Here is an 18,011-nt window from a genome sequence, read left to right as displayed (position 1 = left end):
GTGGCAAAATGGCTTAAGGACAACAAAGTCAAGGTATTGGAGTGGCCATCACAAAGCCCTGACCTCAATCCCATAGAAAATGTGTGGGCAGAACTGAAAAAGCATGTGCGAGCAAGGAGGCCTACAAACCTGACTCAGTTACACCAGCTCTGTCAGGAGGAATGGGCCAAAATTCACCCGATTTATTGTGGGAAGCTTGTGGAAGGCTACCCGAAACGTTTGACCCAAGTTAAACAATTTAAAGGCAATGCTACCAAATACTAATTGAGTGTATGAAACTTCTGACCCACTGGGAATGTGATGAAAGAAATAACAGTTGAAATAAATAATTCTCTCTACTATTATTCTGACATTTCACATTCTTAAAATAAAGTGGTGATCCTAACTGACGTAAGACAGGGAATTTTTCTTAGGACTAAATGGTGGGAATTATGAAAAACTGAGTTTAAATGTATTTGACTAAGGTGTATGTAAATTTCCGACATCAACTGTATGTACTGTATATATATACATACATACATACATGCATACATACATACACACACACACACACACACACACACACACACACACACACACACACACACACACACACACACACACACACACACACACACACACACACACACACACACACACACACACAGTACCAGTCAAAAGTTTGAACACCTACTCATTCCGGGATTTTTCTTTATTTGTACTATATTGTAGAATAATAGTGAAGACATCGAAAACTATGAAATAACACATATGGAATCATGTTGTAACCAAAAAAAGTGTTAAACAAATTTAAATATATTTAAGATTTTAGATTCTTCAAAGTAGCCACCCTTTGCCTTGATGACAGTTTTGCACACTCTTGGCATTCTCTCAACTAGCTTCACCTGGAATGCTTTTCCAACAGTCTTGAAGGAGTTCCCACACATACTGAGCACTTGTTGGCTGCTTTTCCTTCACTCTGCAGTCCAACTCATCCCAAACCACCTGAATTGGGTTGAGGTCAGGTAATTGTGGAGGCCAGATCATCTGATGCAGCACTCCATCACTCTCCTTCTTGGTCAAATAGCCCTTACACAGCCTAGAGGTGTGTTGAATCATTGTTTTGTGGAAAAACCAATGATAGTCCCACTAAGCTCAAACCAGATGGGATGGTGTATCGCTGCAGAATGTTGTGGTAGCATGCTGGTTAAGTGTGCCTTGAATTCTAAATACATTCCAAATTTAATCACAGAGAGTGTCACGAGCAAAGCACCCCCAACACCATCACACCTCCTCCTCAATGCTTCACGGTGGGAACCACATATGTGGAGATCATCCGTTCACCTACTATGCGTCTCGCAAAGGCATGGCGGTTGGAACCAAAAATCTCAAATTTGGACTCATCAGATCAAAGACAAAGGATAGATTTCCACCGTTCTAATGTCCATTGCAAGTGTTTCTTGGCCCAAACAAGTCTATTCTTCTTATTGGTGTCCTTTACTAGTGATTTATTTGCAGCAATTAGACCATGAAGGCCTGATTCACATAGTCTCCTCTGAATAGTTGATGTTGAGATGTGTTTGTTACTTGAACTCTGTGACGCATTTATTTGGGCTGCAATTTCTGAGGCTGGTAACTCTAATGAACTTATCCTCTGCAGCAGAGGTAACGCTGAGTCTTCCTTTCCTGTGGCGTTCCTCATGAGAGCCAGTTACATCATAGCACTTGATGGTTTTTGCGACTGCACTTGAAGAAACTTTAAAAGTTCTTGACATTTTCCGTATTGACTGATCTACATGTCTTAAAGTAATGATGAACTGTCATGTCTCTTTGCTTATTTGAGCTGTTCTTGCCATAATATGGACTTAATAGGGCTATCTTCTGTATACCACCCCTACCATGTCAAAACACAACTGATTGGCTCAAACGCATTAAGGAAAGAAATTCCACAAATTAACTTTTAACAAGGGAAACCTGTTCATTGAAATTCATTCCAGGTGACTACCTCATGAAGCTGGTTGAGAGAATGACAAGAGTGTGCAAAGCTTCATCAAGGCAAAGGTTGGATACTATATATTTTTTTGTTTAACACTTTTTTAGTTACCACATGAATAGTAAAACTAAAGAAAAACCCTGGAATGAGTACGTGTCCAAACTTTTGGCTAGTACTGTATATTTTTATATTTTTTTGCTCAGAAAACTTTGGGGTGGAGGGGGGGAATAACACCACTCATGAGCCAAATTCGGTTTGCGGGCCTCCAGTTGGGGAACCCTGCCCTAGGCCATTACTTACAGTCATCAGTTCCTTCTGGAAGGACTTCCTCTCCTTGCCCTCTGCATTGTTGCAGTCCTCCTTCAGCTTCTCCAGAACAGACGCCACCCTCTCAGGCTCACTGTCGGGCTCTGTACGGCAGAAATGTGTCAGTGGTAGGTTGACGTAACCCAGGGCATCAGCAAACGCCCTCCAGCTTCCTACGTTCTCCATCAGTATAGTCCTTACAGAGGCATAGATGTACGTCAGGAACTTGCTGGGCTTAAGTATCTGCTCCAGTAAGAGTGTAGTGGTAAGTTCAGCACCGCTGAAGTAAATGGGCTTCACTTTCCCCACCACCAGAACATTTTTTGCATGGACAAGTCCTGTCCTACCATGATAGTAACCAATGTACCATTCCTTAGTCCACAACTGTCCCTTCAGTTTGATTTTCTCCTCGCTCAGAAGGGCAACGTAATCCCCCTTTTTGTACTCCAGTAAGTATTGGTTCTTGGTCTGACGGATGACTGTTTTGATAAATTTACCAAACTTCAGGTTGTGGATTCGTCGGTCATGGAACACAGGGTACTTGTTAGTGATGGCCAGAGGGGACAAAACAATTTTCCCTACTTCCTTCTTCTTCAGGAAGCGCCTCTGCGCAGACGTCCGTGGACCAGTCTTGGGTGGAGGTGTTGGTGTTTGAACGCAGAACTGGGCGAGAATACAGTCCTGGTCATCCTTGACCTGGACCCGCAATGTGAAATCTGAGACATCGTCAGCAGTGCGTGAGGCGATCACATAGACAAGCCGGCTAACCTTTCCTAGTTTGACCTGGAACCCCCTGACCACCCTGGCCTGCTCACTGTCCTTGACCTCATAGTTGGCCATATTGGAGTAAACCCCGACCCGAAGATCCTGTGGTCTAGCCAGGACAAACTGGTGCTTCCCCCAGAGCTGAAGGGCCACTGGAGGAGCAGAGTGGGCCTGCCTCCCCACCTCACTCACCAGTAATGTCTTTGGGGCACAGTCATGGCCGAAGATAGCCACCACAGTCTTAAAGGATGGGTGAATGTGCTTAGGCCCATAGACGCCCAGGGTGACCTTTTTCACCACGTTATCCCAAACTGTGGTGTCTGGAGCAACAGACTGTGCCTGGGCCACAACAGACACATACATACAGGGCTCAAGGTTATCCAGACAGACCTGGACGGTGTCCCCATACATGTACGCCTGTGAGATTGGTGTGTAGGGGCCCTCCTTGCAGTCACTCCTCACACACATGACCTCTGTCGTCTGTCTGCTCTCCTTCTTCACCACAACTGACACGTTCATCTCAAGGGTGACTGTGGTTTTGGTCTCCATGTTGCTGAGTTTGATCTCCACAACTGGGCTCACAGTGGTGCAGCGGTCGTTGTTGAGTTCCAGAGGCGGGTCCAGCAGGGCCTTCATGGAGATCTGCTGGGTGTCTCCAGGGGCCACGTGGCCCTCAGGGATGTGAATGCTGATGCTGGTGTCTGGTAGCTGGACAGCTCCTCCAGAACTGTCTAGACGGCAGACAATGTTGGTCTCTACCGGCTGCGTTTGGCCCCAGCCTGGGTTCTGGCCCATGGAGTCCAGGTCATGGCAGGACCTGGCTTGCTTGCGGTGATTGAGCCATGCTTCCCGGAAATCCTCTCGGCTCTGGAACTGCTCAGGCGCAGGGGCTTTCAGGCCTCCAAAGAAACTGGAGGATGCCTTTGGGGCGTCATTCTGAGCCTGCAGGATGGAAAGTTCTGAGAGACTATAGGATCGCTTGCTCCTGAAGAATGGGTTGTCCCTGCGTAAGGTCTGGCCCACTCCCAGGCTGGGGCTGATGTGGTTCAGATCAAAGATGCTACTGCCAAAGCCATTGATGTTGACAGTGCTGCTGGTGGAGTTTGGTGGGACAGAGGGTGCTGTGTCAAAAAGAAGAAGATCCACTGACTTACTGTTCTCATTACTGTTCTGATCCAGCGAACTCTGAAGGGCTCCATTGAGGAACGGGTTGGTGGCGCTACGACTAAGGGGCTGGTGATGGGGGGCAAAGGGGTTCCCGTTTTGGGGGGCAGTGGGTTTCAGGATCACCCCGGTCCAATCTTCAAGGAGGTCCAGCTCCTTGGCTCCCTCCTCAACAGAGCAGTCTCCTAAGCTGTCGATCATACCGCTGTCACTGAAGGAGGAGTCCCGGTAGTTGATGGATTGGACGTATGCCGCAGGGATGTAACCCATCTCAGTTTTGTTGTGGGCGTACCACCACTCTCCACCCGATGTGTCCAGCACAAAGAGATGTTCTCCCTTGGAAAACTTGAGGGTGGTAAAGCTGGAGGGACAGTAATCCTTAATTGCAATGACTTCCCTGGCAGTGCCAAAGGAGGCAGTGGCATCCAGTCTTAAGGCACTGGGAGAAGGCACTGCAAAAAAAGAACACCAAAAAAGTCAATCTGTTATCAGGTAATCTATACTACAACAAAATATCTCAAATATGAATCAACTTCATTAGCGTACCTTTGACATCTGTGAGGCAGTTAGATTCAGAGACTCCATCACTGAGATCAATGAGTGTCCCCTCTGACTTGCAGCGTGGCAGTGCAATGTTGTTGGTCGCCCTGATTCGATGGGCGGCCATTGTTGGTTCTTTCCCTGCACACACAGCCTATGTGCTCAGGCTGCTCTCCTGGGTTCCCTTTCAGCCAATGGCAGAGTTAGTCGTCAACAGCCTTTCATAGTCTCTGGAGATGAAATAGAAAAAAACAGGATTAACTAATGGCTTATTTATATCTAATTAGCTTTTAGCGACACTTGACAATCTCATTAAATGGGCCTGATGCATTCTGATTAGAACAATATATCAGACTTGCAACCTGCTCACTAATATAATTAAGAGGCACAAATAATGGATTGCCAAATGGTGACAGAATGTAAATATCCCCCAGATATTTACAAGTTCCACATCCCAGAAGATAGGATTTTGGATGTGGCAATTACAAGAAAAACACAAATCCCTAGTGTCTCTGTGTGTGTGTGGTTGGGGGTGGGTCTGACCATGTAATTTCTGCACACACAAAACACAAATTCCTCTACCTCGAGGTGGGTGGAGAGGACATTCAACGTAAGATTTCAAGGTATGCATTGCTATTATTGGAATTTCATGTGAAACCCTATAGACACTGAATTGTATTAACCTCATCTCTCTTTGGTCTACAACCTTGACATTCTACATTATGTTATACTATACCAAAGGCAGGTCGCCCTGACAGAATGCAACTGACAGCTTAATAACTTTTTTTGCCTCCTCTCGTCTTTGAAATAGATCCTGTTGATGTTAGCAGGGCCCTTCATTACGCTATGCTTGAAATAGTAAACCCTTGGGTCCTCCAAATGTTGTTTTAACTTTGAAGCGTTTGTGGGTTTCACTCCACTCAGTTAGTTCTCCTGTACTTTGAAAAAAAATCGAACCATCAAGGAGATATCAGTGAAAGCAATTTCTAGAATATGTATGTTACAAATAGCGTGTAGAGCTCATTTCCATATCCATTCCCTTCCCTGTGAAACTTTTTTATCCTTGATCATCCTTTGGAGAGGATAGTTCTGCACTGAGGGCCATCAAAAAGGACCTGGAGGAAGAAAGGGGGTAGCTAAAGACCCATACGGAAACAGAATGATAAATGAAGTGTATATCCAAAAAGCTCAATTTGAATTCAAGTAAACATTTTAGCCCACAGACTCAGATACTTCAGACGGGAGAGTAGACAGCACTTTGAGCTGCAGCCCAAAATAATCTGACAAAATAGGCGTGAATCACAACATAACAACTTTTATTATAGCATACTTTTTGGCTAAGAACAACGTTTTGGTCAAGACAACCTACACGAAGCCTTATATTTATTACTGCTTTTAACAAAACAACAGACCAGGTGTTGCTACTCGCTGATGTCTTATGGGAAAATCCAGACCTTATCTCAGCTAGTCTCCATTCTCTTTCCGCATATTTTTTTGATGACCCAATGGCAACACACATCAAAAAAACAGTCACATCTGCTGCTTCTCCCAAACTCAAGGAGAGGTGGTTTGTGTAAAGTGCCAAAACCCCCTGCCTACTCTCCTGTGCAGTATGAAGGCAACAGCACACAGTGGTTTCTGACAAATAAATAGGCTTGTGGCAAAGTATACAATTTGAACTGTAATATGACTTAGAGCAGTGGTCAACAACCTTTTCTGAGTCAAGATCTACCCCTCAGGATTATTTTTAAACATGACTTAAAAGATGTAACATTAACCTAATAAAAACAGTTCTGTAAGAATTAGGTTTGTGCAGTAGGCCTAATATATTATCACTGCATATTGGCTATATGCCTGGCCTGCCAATATTGTTCTTCTCAGACCATATTATATTTAAAAACTTGAGCTTTGATTACAAAATAGATCAGTTGGAGTAGCACTTGCAAAGCACAGCGGATCATGAATTGAAATAATTCGATTTTTTATGTTACTGGTTTGCCTTCATCTGATGGTCATGGTGCTTTCAAGACAACTGGGACGTCAGTGATCTTCAGGTCGGAAAGTCAGGGGTCTAGAAAGATGCCAGAGTATCCAGCTTGGAATTGGGAGTCCCATAGGGCTGCGCACAAATGGCCCAGCGTCGTTGGGGTTAGGGTTTGGCCGGGGTAGGCCGTCATTGTAAATAAGAATTTGTTCTTAACTGACTTGCCTACTTAAATAAAGGTTAAATACAAATAAATAAATAAAACAATAAAATAAAGTGTTGAATAAAAACAGTGTTGACAGTGCTGAATATTTGTTTTTACATGAACTCTCTTAGAAAAACAGCAGCTCTTTGCTGTATTCTTTGACAGTCTCGCTGTGGTCATGGTTTTAAAAAGGCTGAATAAAAAATTTGACATGAACTCACTCATAAAAACAGCAGCTCTTTGCTGTATTCTTAGACAGTCTCTCTGTGGTCATGGTTTTAAAAGTTATTAAATCTTACTTAGGCTAGTGTCAAACTTTGTTGTGGCCGGGGTCGTAGAAGCTCTGTAGGCACTGTGATTTGAGCTATCCGATTGGCCAGCGCAGTAGACGCACTTGATTTAGCCACAGATCCTCCGGTCCGCCTGGTAGGCAGAGTTCCTCTTTTCAGACAAATTCAATGGTTCAAAATAGAAAATACTTTGCTTACCAGGTGCGCAAGGCTTCTGAATCAAGTGCACCTACCGCCAACAGTGCAACATGAATGATAAAATAAAAGGAGCGCAAGCCTTTTTCACAGCCTTTATCGTTGGCTTTTCCACTGAAATGTTTGGTGATCGACTAGGAATGGTCGACCGGTTGGTGACCACTGGCTTTCAGTTGTGACTATTATAGATGCTCTCCTGACAAAGAGATGATGTACCAATAACACCAAACTCTAAAACCTCTTTGAAAAACCAGACTGAAGAGGTCAAAATGCAGCAGAATACAATAAACCATCTCAACTCTTTTGCCCTATTCTGGTAACCAGATGTGGGTCAGTAGAACACAGCACTGTTTCTTGATACACAACCAACTACAATTCATCTATAATTCAGTAACTTCATAGGTTCTGGGGAAGGGGTGTTCATGGAGGAAAGGTCTTATGACACCACTGAAATGTTTTTACTAGAGCATGAGTGATTCTAAGGGTGCTCCGCCAGGCACCAGCAAGAGAAAAAAAAGGTATGATGTGAGGAATACAACATTGCTTCACAAAGTGGTGAAGATGAACTCCTCTGTCCTTAAGACTGCCAACACGAGCCATTGATAAAGAGTATGGGGGAATTTGATTGTCAAATGTAGCTGTCCATGCAGTGGTGTAGTGGAGGGTATATGCCGTAAGCACACTTATTTTTCAGTCGGCGTTGTGTTTACCCACTTCTTAACCACAGCAGGTAGCCTAATGGTTAGAGCGTTGGGCCAATAACCGAAAGGTTGCTAGATCAAATCCCCAAGCTGACAAGGTAGAAATGTGTTGTTCTGCCTCTGAACAAGGCAGTTACCCCACCCGCCATCATTGTAAATAAGAATTTGTTCTTAACTGACTTGCATAGTTAAATTAATAAAAATCCCCACAATGGATATCAAAGCAGAGTAGTGGAGGGATATGCCGTATCAATTAATAAGGCTGACGGAACAGATCAAAATGTTCAGCTTAAAATGTTGATAAACTATTATTTCTTTGCACATTCCAGTGGTTTCAATGACAGAGGAGGATATATCCATTAGACATTTTGAAAGAGGGAGATCTAAAGACGCAACCACTATCATGGGTTGCTAATATGACTAGGATAATGCCTTCAGCTGCTAGACAAGGAAAGAAAGATGAAAGAAAACCAATAGAACAGGAGAACGCATATGAGGACGTCTTTATAAAATAATCGCCTCACGTTTCTATGGTGGGCTATAGGCTACTTTGAAGCGAGGTAAGACATCCCTCATAATATGAAGTAAAACAAGAGGTTTCAAACAATTAAGGAACAGGAAAAATAAAGTGACGCTAATGATAGGCCTCATCCAAAAAACTTTCGCAATTAAAATGTTAACTAGCTACAAAATAGCCTGCGCTTACCTGGCAGAAACCTGTGCATGAATTTCTGCCTCCTTTATCTGTTTCAATAGTAAGCCTACTATTAGCGTACTTGCACAGTACAGCTTGGTTTGTCCTGACTGTGAAAGACCAATATGGGATAAATAATTGTATGTAATTCAGAGTGTATGTCACCGTTTCTGATACACTTAGAAAAAAGGGTTCAAAAAGGGTTCTTCGGCTGTCTCCCTCTGTAGAAAGGGTTCTACATGGAACCCAAAAGGGTTCTACCTGGAACCAAAAGGGTTCTGCCTGCAATCAACAAGGGTTATTCAAAGGGTTCTCCTATGGGGACAGCCGAAGAACCCTTTAAGGTTCTAGATTGCACCTTTTTTCAGAGTTTACAATTTTTCACACAGCGAGTCTTTCCTTCGCCAGGTGGGCCGTTTGGGAGTATATCCACCTCTCCAGGCAGGACTACTCTACTTTGACCATTTGCTTTGACACTACCCCTGGGTGGTCTACATCTCTCTGACCTATCCCCTGACCCTGACCAGTCAGTACTTACTTAACCTCACAGCAGCAGATCAAGAAGGACAATAGCGGAAAGTTACATCTGGAATGTAACACACAGAATCAAATTTGTAGAGAGGTTGATACCCAATATGTAAATCTGGATGCAAAAGTAGCACATTAACAAAGCGTTTTGAGAGAGGAAGCTAAATTAGGTTTCAAGCCAACGTCACTAACAATGGCATGTCATTTAGAGTCTCACTTCACATCTCAGAAGCCCTTTCTGCTCTGCTTAGCTGCTCAGCCATAATCTCTGCCTCGTTGGTTCACATAATGGGAAGATAACTAGTCAGGGATTTATTCCAGTAGGGTGATTCCTCAAAAACGAGAACAAAAGGCCAAGATTTTTGGTGAGTTTTCACAAAATGTAATACATAGAAGGCTCCTTTGGAGGAAGGACTGTAGACATATACAGTGATCCCACTGTATTTGACATGAGTATCCTTAATCATAATTTAAAAAATAATTACACTGATCAAAAATAAAAATTCAATATGTTACAGTTCAAATAAGGAAATCAGTCAATTGAAAAAAATTCATTAGACCCTAATCTATGGATTTCACATGACTGGGAATACAGATATACATATGTTGGTCACGGATAACGTAAAAAAATAGGTAGGGGCGAATTTTGAAAATGTTGAAAAGAAAAACGGGCAAATATTGTACAATCTAAGTGCAAAGCTCTTAGAGACATGTCCAGAAATCCCTGCCAAAGGTGATTCTAACATGTATTGACTCAGTGTATAAATACTTACAGTTGAAGTCAGAAGTTTACATACACCTTAGTCAAATACATTTTAACTCCGTTATTCACAATTCCTGACATTTAATCCTAGTAACAATTCCCTGTCTTAGGTCAGTTAGGATCACCACTTTATTTTAAGAATGTGAAATGTCAGAATAATAGTAGGGAGAATGATTTATTTCAGCTTTTATTTCTTTCATCATATTCCCAGTGGGTCAGAAGTTTACACACACTCGATTAGTATTTGGTAGCATTGCCTCTAAATTGTTTAACTTGGGTCAAACGTTTCGGGTAGCCTTCCACAAGCTTCCCACAATAAGTTGGGTGAATTTTGGCCCATTCCTCCTGACAGAGTTGGAGTAACTGAGTCAGGTTTGTAGGCCTCCTTGCTCGCACACGCTTTCAGTTCTGCCCACACATTTTCTATAGGATTGAGGTCAGGGCTTTGTGATGGCCACTCCAATAACTTGACTTTGTTGTCCTTAAGCCATTTTGCCACAACTTTGGAAGTATGCTTGGGGTCATTGTCCATTTGGAAGACCCATTTGCGACCAAGCTTTAACTTCCTGACTGATGTCTTGAGATTTTGCCACATCATTTCCCCCCCTCATGAAGCCATCTATTTTGTGAAGTGCACCAGTCCCTCCTGCAGCAAAGCACCCCCAAAACATGATGCTGCCACCCCTGTGCTTCACGGTTGGGATAGTGCTCTTCGGCTTGCAAGCCTCCCCCTTTTTCCTCCACACATAACAATGGTCATTATGGCCAAACAGTTCTATTCTTGTTTCATCAGACCAGAGGACATTTCTCCAAAAAGTACGATCTTTGTCCCCATGTGCAGTTGCAAAATGTAGTTTGGCTTTTTCATGGCAGTTTTGGAGCAGTGGCTTCTTCCTTGCTGAGCAGCCTTTCAGGTTATGTCGATATAGGACTCGTTTTTACTGTGGATATAGATACTTTTGTACCTGTTTCCTCTAGCATCTTCACAAGGTCCTTTGCCGTCTCCTTCCTGAGCGATATGACGGCTGCGTGGTCCCATGGTGTTTATACTTGCGTACTATTGTTTGTACAGATGAACGTGGTACCTTCAGGCATTTGAAATTTGCTCCCAAGGATGAACCAGACTTGTGGAAGTCTACAATTTATTTTCTGAGGTTTTGGCTGATTTCTTTTGATTTTCCCATGATGTCAAGCAAAGAGGCACTGAGTTTGAAAGTAAGCCTTGAAATACATCCACAGCTACACCTCTAATTGACTCAAATTATGTCAATTATCCTATCAGAAGCTTCTAAAGCCATGACATCATTTTCTGGAATTTTCCAAGCTGTTTAAAGGCACAGTCAACTTAGTGTATGTTAACTTCTGACCCACTGGAATTGTGATACAGTGAATTATAAGTTAAATAATCTGTCTGTAAGCAATTGTTGGAAAAATGACTTGTGTTATGCATAAAGTAGATGTCCTAACCGACTTGCCAAAACTATAGTTTGTTAACAAAACATTTGTGGAGTGGTTGAAAAACGAGATTTAATGACTCCAGCCTAGCCAACTTCCGTCTTCAACTGTATGTGAATGCTTTTTTCTGTATTTGATTTTCAATATATTTTCTAAAATGTCTAAAAACATGTTCTCACATTGTCATGATGGGGTATTGTGTGTAGCTGGGTGAGAAAAATAAGGGGCATGAATACTTTCTGAAGGCACTGTATATCCTTCAGAAATCATACATGGTATCGCATCAGGGCACTGTATATCCTTCATAAATCATACATGGTATCGCATCAAGAGAAGTAAACTAAAGATGTAGTTTGTATTTTTTTTATGAAGTCCATTAGAACTTGCCAAACTGTATCTATAAAGTGAGTGACTCGTCTGTAGCATACTGAATCGCATTGTTAAGAGAAACCTTAATTTGTCTCCCTAATTTGATATAATGATATAGGTCTACTGATTTAATCAACGTGTTGACAACGGAGTAGTCAACTGCTGCTTTCTGTGTAGCAAAGCTCATGATTAACACCTGCTTCATTCTTCGATCATACATGAATTGCAGTTTGCTGAGAAAAGGCCTCTTAAAAGGAAGCGTGAAGGCTGTGGAAGTCCGCAGACTCTTACAAGATTCTTTAAGAAGAAATCTGTGGGTCAGTTGTTAAACAAGTCTTTTTTTAATAGATGATATACTGCAATTCAAAAAGAGAGTTGCAAACACTTGTTGAAATTCTTTCACTAATGTAACAGACCTCTTCTCTTAACACGTATGGACCCAGAACTTAATGGAGCATCTGTTCTGTTTATTTTAGAGACCCATTTTTTTATTTGAAAAGGTGCCCATCACACAATTTGTTTGATTTGAAATGTAACCTTTAAAACATTTTGTCAAATTAATTTGGACTATTTACAACAATTTTCTGATTTAATAAAATACCTAATTTGAAGAACAAACATAATTGTGGCAATTCATATCATCCAGTAAAATAATTCAATCTCAAGGGACAATATCCATAGACAATATCCCTAAAATACACTGAATTCATACATAATCAGTCATTTCAATTGTAATCAATACCACAACAAATGTTTCTATTCAATAATTTAGCTGTGTATTTCTGAAGGAATCAAGGCATTAGAATGTCCCAGAGGCATTCGGGGGATCCTGGCTGGCTACTTTTTCTCTTTGGCTGGCTACTCCATGTGCTTGTGGAAAACATTGGTATACATACGGGTTGAAAATGGCAGATTTTGTAATTGATAAGCGCCTAAATTGGAACCCAGTGGCTGTACAGTAACATGCTATACATGAGGTTAGAGCTCAGGTTCTCCAGTTCTATGCGCTGTATGGGTTTTAATTGACAGCCATTACAAAACTTGAGCGCCGCTCACGACAAGAAGATGCCACCATCTCTCCCGCTAATTATGGAAATGTTTTGTTGTCTGAGTGAGGGAAATGCTGTAAATCGAGAGGAGTCAGTAAGTTCTGAAAGATGAGACATTGAGGATTATAATACATACCGCTTTGATGTCATACAGCAAACCACACACCCATGAGTCCAAAATGTGCACTTTACATTTCCACATTTGAAAACTCATGTAATTTAGAGCATCAATGTTTATGATCGCTTGTTTGATCCACAGTTAGAAGGATGACATGCGATATATACCCTGGGTTGTTCTGAACAGAATGAGCCAAGGTGTATTGTATTGTGAAGAAAATTTGCTGTGGACCACAGGCTTGAAAGCATTCATAACTCCCCATTCAATGCGTACCAAAATTACAATCTGTTTGTCTGAAGTGCCTTTTAAAAGCCTGACACTGTAAGATGGTATTTTATAACATAGATAGACATGTTGACAACAGAATACGCTTTCAAATGTCCCAGATTGCGATTTATAATGGAACGTTTTTGGATTGCGTAAATAACAACAGTAATTGTGTGATGGTGGGGAGACAGGGCTCTGTTCCAAATAAAAAACAAAAAGTGTGCTGCTTCAGTTCCTTAATGTTGACGGGTCTTTCCTTGAGTAATAAAATTTCATTTAAATGACTTAGGAACTGTGCACAGTTTGAAGAGGTGTGTGGCCACTTGGAAACACCACTTAGACCTCTCACTCAAACCATTGTGATGTTTTTCGTCTTATCTTGGACCTACTCCAAAATGTCAAATGAATATTGTTACTGATATTGTTACTGTTACTGAATGCTTCTAGAGTATTTTCAGATTCCGTTATTGAAAAGTACAGTAAAAAGTACAGTAAATGTAAAATGCACAATGTCAACACTGTAATGTTTGGATTCAGTCTTGTGTCAGGTGAACTGTTGTGTCCTCACCTTAGGTCTGATCATTTTTCCATAATCTCCTAAGTGTTCTTTCAATTACTACCATAATCATGCATATTCATTTTGTAGTTGTTCAGTTAGAAACATTTCAATTTGGCCCTAGCATTGTAGGTGCTACAAACAAAATTGGTGTCATATGAAGCTTTGCTGCTTGCTCTGTAATGAGTAGTATTTTGATATCAATTTCAATTTTCTTACATTTATATATGAATACTATAAATCAAATCAAACTTTATTTGTCACATGAGCCCGAATACAACAGTGTCAAATATATACATGAATATTGAAAATCAACCATTTTTGATTAGGAATAATTTTCAATATATTGTTCAAAATAATTCATACCATGGCCTTGTTGGATACTCGTTTCTGATTGGCTTGAAGGGCATTCTAGAGTGTGCATTATTTTCCTAGAACGCACGGTATATCGGCATTCAATAGCTTTAGTTCATTCTTACATGTTTGAGCTGCTTTGAAAGCAAAAGTCGACATTATTGGCATTGTTGAATTCAATTTTCATAATAGCAAGCTAGGACTGATAGTTTGTTTAGCTAAACTAGCAAGTCTATTTGTTTGGTTACAAAGGCAACTACTCTATATCTAGTAAACTTGCTAGCTACTTCAGTGGATGTTGAGCACATTTCTACTTTTCTAACGGAAAATGTGTTAAATTATAGCCATGTTATTAAAGGGATAATGAACTCAGGTCTCTATGCATTCTCAGTAAAATAATGCAACTCCGTGGAAGGTGGGTTCCACTCCGCTAGCAGATCGTGGAACACATCTTCCACGTTGTTCATTATTTTCCATAGAATGCATAGCCCCTCATTGATTATCCCTTACAAATACATATGTACAGTGCCTTCAGAAAATATTCAGACCCCTTGACATTTTCCACATTTTGTTACGTTACAGCCTTACTCTAAAATGTATTAAATTAATAAAAAATCCTCAGCAATCTACACACAATGCCCCCTAATGACAAAGAGAAAATGGGTATTTAGAAATATTAGCAAATGCATTAAATATAAAAAACAGAAATATCTTATTTACGTAAGTATTCAGGCCCTTTGCTATGAGACTTGAAATTGAGCTCAGGTGCATCCTGTTTCCATCGATCATCCTTGAGATGTTTCTACAACTTGATTGGAGTCCAACTGTGGTAAATTCAATTGATTGGACATGATTTGGAAAGGCACATGCCTGTCTATATAAGGTCCCACCGTTGACAGTGCATATCAGAGCTAAAACCAAGCCATGAGGCAAAGGAATTGTCCTTAGAGTTCCGAGACAGTATTGTGTCAAGGCACAGATCTGGGGAAGGGTACCAAAAAATGTCTGCAGCATTGAAGGTCCCCAAGAACACAGTGGCCTCCATCATTCTTAACTTCTCTAGGGTAGGGGGCAGCATTCGGAATTTTGTATGAAAAGCATGCCCAAATTAAACTGCCTGCTACTCGGGCCCAGAAGATATGATATGCATATAACTGGTAGATTTGGATAGAAAACACTCTAAAGTTTCCAAAACTGTTAAAATGGTGTCTGTGAGTATAACAGAATTGATTTGGCAGGCGAAAACCTGAGAAAAATCCATTCAGGAAGTCGTTTTTTTTGTTGGTTTTGTAGTTTTCTATTCAATGCCATTACAGTATCCATTGACTTAGGACTCAAATTGCAGTTCCTGTGCCTTCCACTAGATGTCAACAGTCTTTAGAAATTGTTTCAGGCTTGTATTCTGAAAAATTAGGAAGTAAGAGCAGTCTGAATGAGTGGACCCTAAAGTGTCACAGAGCTTTTTCATGCGTGCGACCGAGAGAGTGCCTTTCTCGTTTACCTTTTATATTGACAACGTTATTGTCCGGTTGAAATATTATCGATTATTTAGGCTAAAAACAACATGAGGTTTGAATATAAACATCGTTTGACATGTTTCTATGAACTTTACGGATACAATTTGGATTTTTTATCTGCCTGTTTTGACTGTGTTTGAGCCTGTGGATTACTGAAGATAACGCACGAACAAAACGGAGGTTTTTGGATATAAAGAGACTTTATCGAACAAAAGGAACATTTACTGAGTAAATTAATGTCTGCTGAGTGCAACCATATGAAGATCATCAAAGGTAAGGGATTCATTTTATCTCTATTTCTGACTTGTGTAACTCTTCTACTTGGCTGTTTGTAATGATTTGTCTGCTGGGCTATGTTCTCAAATAATCGTAAGGTATGCTTTCGCCGTAAAGCATTTTTTAAATCTGACACCGTGGTTGGATTCACAAGAAGTTAATCTTTAAACCTATGTAAAATATGTTTTGTTTTCTGAATTTTTATAATGAGTATTTCTGTATTTGAATTTAGCGCCCTGCAGTTTCACTGGCTGTTGAAGAGGTGGGACGCTACCGTCTCACGTACCCTAGAGAAGTTAAATGGAAGAAGCTTGGAACCATGACTCTTCCTAGAGCTGGCCGCCCGGCCAAACTGAGCAATCGGGGGAGAAGGGCCTTGGTCAGGGAGGTGACCAAGAACCCCCTCACCCCCCAACTCCTCATGGTCACTCTGACAGAGCACCAGAGTTCCTCTGTGGAGATGGGAGAATCTTCCAGAAGGACAATCATTTCTGCAGCACTCCACCAATCAGGCTTTTATGGTGGAGTGGCCAGACGGAAGCCACTCCTCAGTAAAAGGCACATGACAGCCCGCTTGGAGTTTGCCAAAAGGCTCCTAAAGACTCTCAGACCATGAGAAACAAGATTCTCTAGTCTGATGAAACCAAGATTGAACTCTTTGGCCTGAATGCCAAGCGTCACGTCTGGAGGAAACCTAGCACCATCCCTATGGTGAAGCATGTTGGTGGCAGCATCATTCTGTGGAGATGTTTTTCAGTGGCAGGGACTGGGAGACTAGTCAGGATAGAAAGAAAGATGAATGGAGCAAAGTACAGAGAAAACCTGCTCCAGAGTGCTCAGGACCTCAGACTGGAGCAACGGTTCACCATCCAACAGGACAACGACCCTAAGCACACAGCCAAGACAATGCAGGAGTGGCTTCGGGACAAGTCTTTGAATGTCCTTGAGTGGCCAGCCAGAGCAAGGACTTGAATCCAATCAAACATCTCTGGAGAGACCTGAAAATTGCGGTGCAGCGACGCTCCCCATCCAACCTGACAGAGCTTGAGAGGATCTGCAGAGAAGAATGGGAGAACCTCCACAAATACAGGTGTCCCAAGCTTGTAGCATCATACCCAAGAAGACTCAAGGCTGTAATCACTGCCAAAGGTGCTTCAATAAAGTACTGAGTAAAGAGTCTGAATACTTATGTAAATGTGATATTTCATTATTTATTTATTTATTAGAAAACATTTCTAAAAACCTGTTTCTGCATTGTCATTATGGGGTATTGTGTATAGATTGATGAGGGAAAAAAACAAATTAATCAATTTTAGAATAAGGCTGTAACGTACCAAAATGTGTAAAAAGTCAAGGGGTCTGAATACTTTCCGAAGGCACTCTATATCAATGTTCCAGAGTGGGATATCTGCTACTTTTAGAGTTATGATCCAATTTGTAAGCATTGTCAACAGAGTTAAATGTATTCAAAATGATCAACCTCTGCTGGTGATTTGCAGGATGTGCAATGATGCAAGTAAAAGGAGGGCTGTGGTTGGGTACATTGCCTATAATGCCAATTTCTCTGTATAAAGTAACTAGCAGAGATCCCACACTGGAACTTTGACATGTCCATAGAGTATACTATGTTCAACAATATATTGAAACATTTGGCAAATTAAAAATGGTTTATTTTCAATATTCATATTTTTTCATATTCATAAATAAATGTAAGAATGTTTTTTATTGAAATAAAAATACTACTCATATTATAGAGCAAGGTGTAAAGCGTCATATGACCCCATATTTTGCTTTGTAGCACCTACAGATGAAACATTATGGAGTCTTAAAGGAGACCTTGGTAAGACCAAAATGTCAAATGTTCCAACTTCAATTAATTATTTCTCAATTAAGCTTTATGATACAAATGTCAGATAGCTGTCAACTATCCTTCCTCCAAAGGA

The 18,011-nt window shown here is 41.1% G+C and overlaps 1 protein-coding gene across 1 annotated transcript in view; it reads right to left on the bottom strand.

Moving 5' to 3' along the window:
* The window catches only part of LOC120058288 (SH3 domain-binding protein 4-like), a 61,207-nt gene that overhangs the window by 20,386 nt on the left and 22,810 nt on the right, over positions 1 to 18,011 (bottom strand). Inside the window, exons 2-3 of the mRNA XM_039006836.1 lie at positions 4,754 to 4,977; positions 2,273 to 4,659 (exon numbers count right to left, since the gene is read on the bottom strand). Of these exons, the coding sequence (XP_038862764.1) occupies positions 2,273 to 4,659; positions 4,754 to 4,874 (2,508 nt within the window). The 5' untranslated portion in view covers positions 4,875 to 4,977. The remainder of the gene's footprint in view (positions 1 to 2,272; positions 4,660 to 4,753; positions 4,978 to 18,011) is intronic.

Source organism: Salvelinus namaycush, chromosome 13, assembly GCF_016432855.1.
Source record: "Salvelinus namaycush isolate Seneca chromosome 13, SaNama_1.0, whole genome shotgun sequence".
Classification (NCBI taxonomy): Eukaryota; Metazoa; Chordata; class Actinopteri; order Salmoniformes; family Salmonidae; genus Salvelinus; species Salvelinus namaycush.
The sequence above is the reverse complement of the archived record's forward strand: the minus strand, read 5'-3'. Positions and strand labels throughout refer to the sequence as shown.